At 49.4% G+C, this 12325-nt stretch overlaps 1 protein-coding gene across 4 annotated transcripts in view; it reads left to right on the top strand.

Moving 5' to 3' along the window:
* Positions 1–6548: 6548 nt before the first annotated feature.
* Positions 6549–12325, top strand: part of POU2F2 (POU class 2 homeobox 2) — a 45987-nt gene continuing 40210 nt past the window's right edge. For 3 of the 4 annotated variants that reach the window (XM_044274297.1, XM_044274293.1, XM_044274294.1), the window contains exon 1: positions 6549–6630. In XM_044274297.1, the coding sequence (XP_044130232.1) occupies positions 6603–6630 (28 nt within the window). In that variant the 5' untranslated portion in view covers positions 6549–6602. The remainder of the gene's footprint in view (positions 6631–12325) is intronic. The other variant, XM_044274296.1, reaches the window with a different exon arrangement.

Below are 12325 nucleotides of genomic sequence, written 5' to 3' on the forward strand. Positions count from 1 at the left end.
GTATATTCACAGGACGGATTGGTCGGTCTGAGGGGTCACACCTGTGTATCCCAGCCTCAGCGATGTATACGGTATATTCACAGGACGGTTTGGTCGGTCTGAGGGGTCACACCTGTGTATCCCAGCCTCAGCGATGTATACGGTATATTCACAGGACGGATTGGTCGGTCTGAGGGGTCTCACCTGTGTATCCCAGCCTCAGCGATGTATACGGTATATTCACAGGACGGATTGGTCGGTCTGAGGGGTCACACCTGTGTATCCCAGTCTCAGCGATGTATACGGTATATTCACAGGACAGATTGGTCGGTCTGAGGGGTCCTCACCTGTGTATCCCAGCCTCAGCGATGTATACGGTATATTCACAGGACGGATTGGTCGGTCTGAGGGGTCTCACCTGTGTATCCCAGCCTCAGCGATGTATATGGTATATTCACAGGACGGATTGGTCGGTCTGAGGGGTCACACCTGTGTATCCCAGCCTCAGCGATGTATACGGTATATTCACAGGACGGATTGGTCGGTCTGAGGGGTCTCACCTGTGTATCCCAGCCTCAGCGATGTATACGGTATATTCACAGGACAGATTGGTCGGTCTGAGGGGTCACACCTGTGTATCCCAGCCTCAGCGATGTATACGGTATATTCACAGGACAGATTGGTCGGTCTGAGGGGTCTCACCTGTGTATCCCAGCCTCAGCGATGTATACGGTATATTCACAGGACGGTTTGGTCGGTCTGAGGGGTCTCACCTGTGTATCCCAGCCTCAGCGATGTATACGGTATATTCACAGGACGGATTGGTCGGTCTGAGGGGGCACACCTGTGTATCCCAGCCTCAGCGATGTATACGGTATATTCACAGGACGGATTAGTCGGTCTGAGGGGTCACACCTGTGTATCCCAGCCTCAGCGGATGTATACGGTATATTCACAGGACGGATTGGTCGGTCTGAGGGGGTCACACCTGTGTATCCCAGCCTCAGCGATGTATACGGTATATTCACAGGACGGATTGGTCGGTCTGAGGGGTCACACCTGTGTATCCCAGCCTCAGCGATGTATACGGTATATTCACAGGACGGATTGGTCGGTCTGAGGGGGTCACACCTGTGTATCCCAGCCTCAGCGATGTATACGGTATATTCACAGGACGGATTGGTCGGTCTGAGGGGTCTCACCTGTGTATCCCAGCCTCAGCGATGTATACCGTATATTTACAGGACGGATTGGTCGGTCTGAGGGGTCTCACCTGTGTATCCCAGCCTCAGCGATGTATACGGTATATTCACAGGACGGTTTGGTCGGTCTGAGGGGTCTCACCTGTGTATCCCAGCCTCAGCGATGTATACGGTATATTCACAGGACGGATTGGTCTGTCTGAGGGGTCTCACCTGTGTATCCCAGCCTCAGCGATGTATACGGTATATTCACAGGACGGATTGGTCGGTCTGAGGGGTCACACCTGTGTATCCCAGCCTCAGCGATGTATACCGTATATTTACAGGACGGATTGGTCGGTCTGAGGGGTCTCACCTGTGTATCCCAGCCTCAGCGGTGTATTCGTATATTCACAGGACGGATTGGTCGGTCTGAGGGGTCACACCTGTGTATCCCAGCCTCAGCGATGTATACGGTATATTCACAGGACGGATTGGTCGGTCCTGAGGGGGTCACACCTGTGTATCCCAGCCTCAGCGATGTATACGGTATATTTACAGGACGGATTGGTCGTCTGAGGGGTCTCACCTGTGTATCCCAGCCTCAGCGATGTATACGGTATATTCACAGGACGGATTGGTCGGTCTGAGGGGTCACACCTGTGTATCCCAGCCTCAGCGATGTATACGGTATATTCACAGGACAGGATTGGTCAGTCTGAGGGGTCTCACCTGTGTATCCCAGCCTCAGCGATGTATACGGTATATTCACAGGACGGATTGGTCGGTCTGAGGGGTCACACCTGTGTATCCCAGCCTCAGCGATGTATACGGTATATTCACAGGACGGATTGGTCGGTCTGAGGGGTCTCACCTGTGTATCCCAGCCTCAGCGATGTATACGGTATATTCACAGGACGGATTGGTCGGTCTGAGGGTCACACCTGTGTATCCCAGCCTCAGCGATGTATACGGTATATTTACAGGACGGATTGGTCTGTCTGAGGGGGTCACACCTGTGTATCCCAGCCTCAGCGATGTATACGGTATATTCACAGGACGGATTGGTCGGTCTGAGGGGTCTCACCGGTGTATCCCAGCCTCAGCGATGTATACGGTATATTCACAGGACGGATTGGTCGGTCTGAGGGGTCTCACCTGTGTATCCCAGCCTCAGCGATGTATACGGTATATTCACAGGATGGATTAGTCAGTCTGAGGGGTCACACCTGTGTATCCCAGCCTCAGCGGATGTATACGGTATATTTACAGGACGGATTGGTCGGTCTGAGGGGTCACACCTGTGTATCCCAGCCTCAGCGATGTATACGGTATATTCACAGGACAGATTGGTCGGTCTGAGGGGCCACACCTGTGTATCCCAGCCTCAGCGATGTATACGGTATATTCACAGGACGGATTGGTCGGTCTGAGGGGTCACACCTGTGTATCCCAGCCTCAGCGATGTATACGGTATATTCACAGGACAGATTGGTCTGTCTGAGGGGTCACACCTGTGTATCCCAGCCTCAGCGATGTATACGGTATATTCACAGGACGGATTGGTCGGTCTGAGGGGGTCACACCTGTGTATCCCAGCCTCAGCGATGTATACGGTATATTCACAGGACAGATTGGTCTGTCTGAGGGGTCACACCTGTGTATCCCAGCCTCAGCGATGTATACGGTATATTCACAGGACGGATTGGTCGGTCTGAGGGGTCACACCTGTGTATCCCAGCCTCAGTGATGTATACGGTATATTTACAGGACGGATTGGTCTGTCTGAGGGGTCTCACCTGTGTATCCCAGCCTCAGCGATGTATACGTATATTCACAGGACGGATTGGTCGGTCTGAGGGGTCACACCTGTGTATCCCAGCCTCAGCGATGTATACGGTATATTCACAGGACGGATTGGTCGGTCTGAGGGGTCTCACCTGTGTATCCCAGCCTCAGCGATGTATACGGTATATTCACAGGACGGATTGGTCGGTCTGAGGGGTCTCACCGGTGTATCCCAGCCTCAGCGATGTATACGGTATATTCACAGGACGGATTGGTCGGTCTGAGGGGTCACACCTGTGTATCCCAGCCTCAGCGATGTATACGGTATATTCACAGGACGGATTGGTCGGTCTGAGGGGTCACACCTGTGTATCCCAGCCTCAGCGATGTATACGGTATATTCACAGGACGGATTGGTCGGTCTGAGGGGTCACACCTGTGTATCCCAGCCTCAGCGATGTATACGGTATATTCACAGGACGGATTGGTCGGTCTGAGGGGTCACACCTGTGTATCCCAGCCTCAGCGATGTATACGGTATATTCACAGGACGGATTGGTCGGTCTGAGGGGTCACACCTGTGTATCCCAGCCTCAGCGGATGTATACGGTATATTCACAGGACGGATTGGTCGGTCTGAGGGGTCACACCTGTGTATCCCAGCCTCAGCGATGTATACGGTATATTCACAGGACGGATTGGTCTGTCTGAGGGGGTCACACCTGTGTATCCCAGCCTCAGCGATGTATACGGTATATTCACAGGACGGATTGGTCGGTCTGAGGGGTCACACCTGTGTATCCCAGCCTCAGCGGATGTATACGGTATATTCACAGGACGGATTGGTCGGTCTGAGGGGTCACACCTGTGTATCCCAGCCTCAGCGATGTATACGGTATATTCACAGGACGGATTGGTCGGTCTGAGGGGTCACACCTGTGTATCCCAGCCTCAGCGATGTATACGGTATATTTACAGGACAGATTGGTCGGTCTGAGGGGTCACACCTGTGTATCCCAGTCTCAGCGATGTATACGGTATATTCACAGGACAGATTGGTCGGTCTGAGGGGTCTCACCTGTGTATCCCAGCCTCAGCGATGTATACGGTATATTCACAGGACGGATTGGTTGGTCTGAGGGGTCACACCTGTGTATCCCAGCCTCAGCGATGTATACGGTATATTCACAGGACGGATTGGTCGGTCTGAGGGGTCTCACCTGTGTATCCCAGCCTCAGCGATGTATACGGTATATTCACAGGACGGATTGGTCGGTCTGAGGGGTCTCACCTGTGTATCCCAGCCTCAGCGATGTATACGGTATATTCACAGGACGGATTGGTCTGTCTGAGGGGTCTCACCGGTGTATCCCAGCCTCAGCGATGTATACGGTATATTCACAGGACGGTTTGGTCGGTCTGAGGGGTCTCACCTGTGTATCCCAGCCTCAGCGATGTATACGGTATATTCACAGGACGGATTGGTCGGTCTGAGGGGTCACACCTGTGTATCCCAGCCTCAGCGATGTATACGGTATATTCACAGGACGGATTAGTCGGTCTGAGGGGTCTCACCGGTGTATCCCAGCCTCAGCGGATGTATACGGTATATTCACAGGACAGATTGGTCGGTCTGAGGGGTCTCACCTGTGTATCCCAGCCTCAGCGATGTATACGGTATATTCACAGGACGGATTGGTCGGTCTGAGGGGTCTCACCGGTGTATCCCAGCCTCAGCGGATGTATACGGTATATTCACAGGACAGATTGGTCGGTCTGAGGGGTCTCACCTGTGTATCCCAGCCTCAGCGATGTATACGGTACATTCACAGGACGGATTGGTCGGTCTGAGGGGTCACACCTGTGTATCCCAGCCTCAGCGGATGTATACGGTATATTCACAGGACGGATTGGTCGGTCTGAGGGGTCACACCTGTGTATCCCAGCCTCAGCGATGTATACGGTATATTCACAGGACGGATTGGTCGGTCTGAGGGGTCTCACCTGTGTATCCCAGCCTCAGCGATGTATACGGTATATTCACAGGACGGTTTGGTCGGTCTGAGGGGTCTCACCTGTGTATCCCAGCCTCAGCGATGTATACGGTATATTCACAGGACGGTTTGGTCGGTCTGAGGGGTCTCACCTGTGTATCCCAGCCTCAGCGATGTATACGGTATATTCACAGGACGGATTGGTCGGTCTGAGGGGTCACACGTCAAGACACAGCACTTCCTGTGGAGGTCCCCACAATAAGGGACAATTTAGGGACTGATCTGTAGTATTCAATCACCGCTATGTATGTCATCCCGGAGACCCCGAGCTGACATCTGCACCACCAGCCATTGCAGAGGGGGGCAGACAAATGTCGACAGACTGTGGGGCGTGTTAGTGTGAGTCTGCGCCAGAAGGGGGCTCCACTGTGATTGCTGTCCTTTGCACACCCCGGCCCATCAGTCCTTGTCTGTGTATAGTACATGTATGGCCGCTCTGTGGAGTTGGCTACAGGTGCCGCTCTGTCATCGCGTCTGCTCCAAGTCGCTCTGTTATTGCAGGATGTGGTTTAAGGGACTGTCCCACGCTCCAACGAACACACCGGCTCTGCTATGTATCCACCAAGCAGCCATGTAACGCCCTAACTGTAGCTTAATAAGCATGCAGTGATATAAGGTGCGGCGGTATATATAAGGCGAAGGGTTCTCTGGTCGTCTGCACTATTAGAACCGACGCCATTACTGCATGTAGGCAGCTTCCTGGTTAATCCTTTGCCTATCACAGATATTATGTTTAGGCAAGCTGTAAATTACGCAGCGCGTCTATTAGTGACCAGGTTAGTGCTGAGCTCCAGGGAACGTCGTCGTAACACTGCAAGTGTCTGAGCGGGAAATAACGAGGCCGCATCCGCGAGTTATTACACGTGTCTTAAGAAGTGCGGAGAGGAGATACGAGGAAAGTATCAGGCTTGTTATACTCGGCCGAGTGTGCCTGTGTTCTCAGGGGGGAGATTGAGTCGGCCATGTTGGCTTATCTCCTTATAGAACACAAGTTTGGAAGTGTTGGAGTTCAGGATGCCGATCTGACGTCCACATCTAATATAAGTAAATCAGCGCCAGCGATAGCGGCGCTCCTTATCCTACCGTATGGGGCATATGACATATTAGGGCAGGTTTATTATAACTGCCATTTCACACGCCAGAAAAAAGACTGGCGTAAATTGCAAACGTCTTTCGAAACATACGAAATCTTTAAAATGCTCTGATACTACAGGTCCCAGCATTGCTGTGAGAGAGTGCAGCTTTCATAGGATGCTGGGACTTGTACTTTCAGACATAGTCTTAAAGTTCCCTCTCCCGGCCCGTACGGAGGGGACACTATGGGGTCCTCCATACAGCGGCTGTTTACTAAGTTCCGTAGTATCCTATACACAAGTTCCCTATAAACACAGCGGGGGTTTGTCTGCTGAATGTACATCTCGCCGTGGGAGATGAAGTAGCATTGAGGATGAACCTAGCCACTCATTGGTTGATGCAGGGAGTGTGGCAGATTCAGGGTTAACAGCGAATGTGGGAGGGTTAGTTCCTATATGTGTCTCTGCTTCACTACTTTCTTCTATCTCCTGTGACCTCCACTCGTCTTCAGCTCCCACTTCTCATCATGGTGATCTCTAATCACTGGGCAACAGGTGAGACGAGTACTGGAGGGGTTAATGTGGGCAACAGGTGAGATGAGTACTGGAGGGGTTAATGTGGGCACAGGTATACGGTATTGCAGGGGTTTACGTGGGCACAGCTATACAGTACTGGAGGAGTTAATGGGGCACAGGTTTACAATACTGGAGGGGTAATGGGGGAACAGGTATTTGGCACTGGAGGGGTTAATGTGGGCACTGGTATACGGCACTGAAGGGGTTAATGTGGGCACACTGGAGGAAAGTGTGGGCAAAAGAAAAAAAACATCATGTGTTGGATGGGTCAGGATTAGGTGGCTTGTAGCATCTATACATCATCACTCTCTGTGCAGCAAGTTACTGGCCTCCTATCATCTCCTGCCCTCTTCACGTGATGGCACCTCAGTGTCCTGACAACCTGAAGAAGAGTCACCGGGATCCATGAGCTCATGAATAGCAAGGACTCTTCTACGGCAGCCAGGACTAGTTTCCGGCAGCCAGGACTAGTTTCCGGCAGCCAGGACTAGTTTCCGGCAGCCAGGACTAGTTTCCGGCAGCCAGGACTAGTTTCCGGCAGCCAGGACTCTTCTCCGGCAGCCAGGACTGTTCTTCGGCAGCCAGGACTGTTCTTCGGCAGCCAGGACTCTTGTCAGGTAGCCAGGACTCTTCTATAACATCCAGGACTCTTCTCCGGCAGCCAGGACTCTTCTCCGGCAGCCAGGTCTCTTCTCCGGCAGCCAGGACTCTTCTCCGGCAGCCAGGACTCTTCTCCGGCAGCCAGGACTCTTCTCCGGCAGCCAGGACTCTTCTCCGGCAGCCAGGACTCTTCTCCGGCAGGCAGGACTCTTGTCCGGCAGCCAGGACTCTTCTCCGGCAGCCAGGACTCTTCTCCGGCAGCCAGGACTCTTCTCCGGCAGCCAGGACTCTTCTCCGGCAGCCAGGACTCTTCTCCGGCAGCCAGGACTCTTCTCCGGCAGCCAGGACTCTTCTCCGGCAGCCAGGACTCTTCTCCGGCAGCCAGGACTCCTCTCCGGCAGCCAGGACTCCTCTCCGGCAGCCAGGACTCCTCTCCGGCAGCCAGGACTCTTCTCTGGCCTGGGCTGGGATGACTCTGCAGGTTACTTTCTGATATCCTTACTGAGGATGATGAGGGTGAGAGTGCTGCAGCGAGCAGGGCAGAGTGTAAGTGAGTGGGCATGACAATACTGGCAGCATGCTGATAGCATGACAACTGTGCAACGCCAGCTCGATGGGAGGTGTCAGGACTGTGTGTATGTTGTGCTGATGTGTGAGACTGTGGCACTACAGTCTCCACCACCTGCAGACGTTGTGTATAAGCAGCTGTGGTCCTGAGACCAGCTCCACCAACACTGAAGGGAGTGCGGTGCACACGTGAATGCAGTTTCTATTCAAAATGCTTTATACATAGTTAAAGGGGCGCTCTGGGTCTATTTTAGGACCAGCCTGCAGGAGTTCACCATATCCAGCATAGCCGGATCCGACGGGTGTCTGGCCTTTTTCCAACATAAATGTAGGGTTTCGACTGGACAAAAGTCGTGCATATTTTTGTCCGGCCAAAAGCCATAATTTATGCCAGAAAGTTCCGCCACTACAATGGGATCCGGCAGTTCCCGCCCTTTATTTCTAAATGCTAAGGTGAACGTAGCCTGAATAATGCCTAAAGACATGCACACCTTCATCTGTATAAATCTAATTATTGTTAAGAGTTAAAGGCTATGCACATCTTTGGGACATTTTTTTATGACTGAATTTTACTCATTTTTTTTATTTGGTCTTTATTAAAAATATTCAGCTGTTTCTGAGATACAAGGGTTAAAAATCATTCTGTTTGCAGGCTGTGACTTTTTTTTATTTTTTTATCCTGTCAGCTGACGGCTCATATAGAATTTTAAAGTGAGCTATAATGAGGGTTTATGAGGGGAGGAGATCAGAGATAAGAGCTACACATGAACCATCAGGTGATGGCATTCAAATAAAACAGACTGTGACAACTTGTAAACACACTGATTTTTAACCCTTGAACCTCAGAAATGGCTGAACATTTTAATAAAGACCAATTGAAGAAATGATTTTAGCTAAAAAGAAGTAAAATGTAATCATAAAAAATGTTCCTGGAGTTGTAGATGCGTTACATTACTTATCCTGTACTGATCCTGAGTTACATCCTGTATTATACTCCAGAGCTGCACTCACTATTCTGCTGGTGCAGTCACTGTGTACATACATTACTTATCCTGTACTGATCCTGAGTTACATCCTGTATTATACCCCAGAGCTGCACTCACTATTCTGCTGGTGCAGTCACTGTGTACATACATTACTTATCCTGTACTGATCCTGAGTTACATCCTGTATTATACTCCAGAGCTGCACTCACTATTCTGCTGGTGCAGTCACTGTGTACATACATTACTTATCCTGTACTGATCCTGAGTTACATCCTGTATTATACTCCAGAGCTGCACTCACTATTCTGCTGGTGCAGTCACTGTGTACATACATTACTTATCCTGTACTGATCCTGAGTTACATCCTGTATTATACTCCAGAGCTGCACTCACTATTCTGCTGGTGGAGTCACTGTGTACATACATTACTTATCCTGTACTGACCCCGAGTTACATCCTGTATTATACTCCAGAGCTGCACTCACTATTCTGCTGGTGCAGTCACTGTGTACATACATTACTTATCCTGTACTGATCCTGAGTTACATCCTGTATTATACTCCAGAGCTGCGCTCACTATTCTGCTGGTGCAGTCACTGTGTACATACATTACTTATCCTGTACTGATCCTGAGTTACATCCTGTATTATACTCCAGAGCTGCACTCACTATTCTGCTGGTGCAGTCACTGTTTACATACATTACTTATCCTGTACTGATCCTGAGTTACATCCTGTATTATACCCCAGAGCTGCACTCACTATTCTGCTGGTACAGTCACTGTGTACATACATTACTTATCCTGTACTGATCCTGAGTTACATCCTGTATTATACTCCAGAGCTGCACTCACTATTCTGCTGGTGCAGTCACTGTGTACATACATTACTTATCCTGTACTGATCCTGAGTTACATCCTGTATTATACTCCAGAGCTGCACTCACTATTCTGCTGGTGCAGTCACTGTGTACATACATTACTTATCCTGTACTGATCCTGAGTTACATCCTGTATTATACTCCAAAGCTGCACTCACTATTCTGCTGGTGCAGTCACTGTGTACATACATTACTTATCCTGTACTGATCCTGAGTTACATCCTGTATTATACTCCAGAGCTGCACTCACTATTCTGCTGGTGCAGTCACTGTGTACATACATTACTTATCCTGCACTGATCCTGAGTTACATCCTGTATTATACTCCAGAGCTGCACTCACTATTCTGCTGGTGCAGTCACTGTGTACATACATTACTTATCCTGTACTGATCCTGAGTTACCATCCTGTATTATACTCCAGAGCTGCACTCACTATTCTGCTGGTGCAGACACTGTGTACATACATTACTTATCCTGTACTGATCCTGAGTTACATCCTGTATTATACTCCAGAGCTGCACTCACTGTTCTGCTGCTGCAGTCACTGTGTACATACATTACTTATCCTGTACTGATCCTGAGTTACATCCTGTATTATACCCCAGAGCTGCACTCACTATTCTGCTGGTGCAGTCACTGTGTACATACATTACTTATCCTGTACTGATCCTGAGTTACATCCTGTATTATACTCCAGAGCTGCACTCACTATTCTGCCGGTGCAGTCACTGTGTACATACATTATTTATCCTGTACTGATCCTGAGTCACATCCTGTATTATACTCCAGAGCTGCACTCACTATTCTGCTGGTGCAGTCACTGTGTACATACATTACTTATCCTGTACTGATCCTGAGTTACATCCTGTATTATACTCCAGAGCTGCACTCACTGTTCTGCTGGTGCAGTCACTGTGTACATACATTACTTATCCTGTACTGATCCTGAGTTACATCCTGTATTATACTCCAGAGCTGCACTCACTATTCTGCCGGTGCAGTCACTGTGTACATACATTATTTATCCTGTACTGATCCTGAGTCACATCCTGTATTATACTCCAGAGCTGCACTCACTATTCTGCTGGTGCAGTCACTGTGTACATACATTACTTATCCTGTACTGATCCTGAGTTACATCCTGTATTATACTCCACAGCTGCGCTCACTATTCTGCTGGTGCAGTCACTGTGTACATACATTACTTATCCTGTACTGATCCTGAGTTACATCCTGTATCATACTTCCGAGCTGCACTCATTATTCTGCTGGTGCAGTGACTGTGTACATACATTACTTATCCTGTACTGATCCTGAGTTACATCCTGTATTATACTCCAGAGCTGCACTCACTATTCTGCTGGTGCAGTCACTGTGTATATACATTACTTATCCTGTACTGATCCTGAGTTACATCCTGTATTATACTCCAGAGCTGCACTCACTATTCTGCTGGTGCAGTCACTGTTTACATACATTACTTATCCTGTACTGATCCTGAGTTACATCCTGTATTATACTCCAGAGCTGCACTCACTATTCTGCTGGTGCAGTCACTGTGTACATACATTACTTATCCTGTACTGATCCTGAGTTACATCCTGTATTATACTCCAGAGCTGTACTCACTATTCTGCTGGTGCAGTCACTGTGTACATACATTACTGATCCTGAATTACATCCTGTATTATACTCCAGAGCTGCACTCACTATTCTGCTGGTGCAGTCACTGTGCACATACATTACTTATCCTGTACTGAGTTACATCCTGTATTATACTCCAGAGCTGCACTCACTATTCTGCTGGTGCAGTCACTGTGTACATACATTACTTATCCTGTACTGATCCTGAGTTACATCCTGTATTATACTCCAGAGCTGCACTCACTATTCTGCTGGTGCAGTCACTGTGTACATACATTACTTATCCTGTACTGATCCTGAGTTACATCCTGTATTATACTCCAGAGCTGCACTCACTATTCTGCAGCAGTCACTGTGTACATACATTACTTATCCTGTACTGATCCTCAGTTACATCCTGCATTATACTCCAGAGCTGCACTCACTATTCTGCTGGTGGAGTCAGTGTACATACATAATGTCACAAGATGCATATCACTAAAGCATCTTTTGTGGGGACATGAATCCAGCAAAGAAATGCTGTGAAGCTTGCAGAATTGTGAATGCAGCTCTGAAGTACAGTGCAGTCCGCAGCAGTTTGATGCAGTGTGTGCAGGGAACAGTCCCTTATCTGCAGAGCTGAGAGCCTGGGTTGCAGACCGTCAGTGTAATGTCGATGGGCGGATGACACAGGAATAATCTTGTAGTTGAGGATAAATGGAGAACTGTACGAAGCGGCGCTCGTCATCCAAGGATCTCCTAACTCTGCACCATAGTAAATAAGATGTGGCGGCTGTATGTTATGTAAGCGTGTACGGTACGTGTGTGCGCGGCATGGGACGCTGTGCTGTTTCTTCAGCACAGTGTGTATTTTTAGGTTATCTTTCAGTAAATTGACTGCTAGCAGGGAAACCAGAAGCAGAAGTGAGAGCCGACCTCAGCCTCTGCTCGAGCGGTGTGAACCTGGGGACGAGTAGATATAACGGTGCCGCTTCCTCAGGGCTACCGCAGAGCGGT

Source organism: Bufo gargarizans, unplaced genomic scaffold, assembly GCF_014858855.1.
Source record: "Bufo gargarizans isolate SCDJY-AF-19 unplaced genomic scaffold, ASM1485885v1 original_scaffold_1637_pilon, whole genome shotgun sequence".
NCBI classification, from domain to species: domain Eukaryota; kingdom Metazoa; phylum Chordata; class Amphibia; order Anura; family Bufonidae; genus Bufo; species Bufo gargarizans.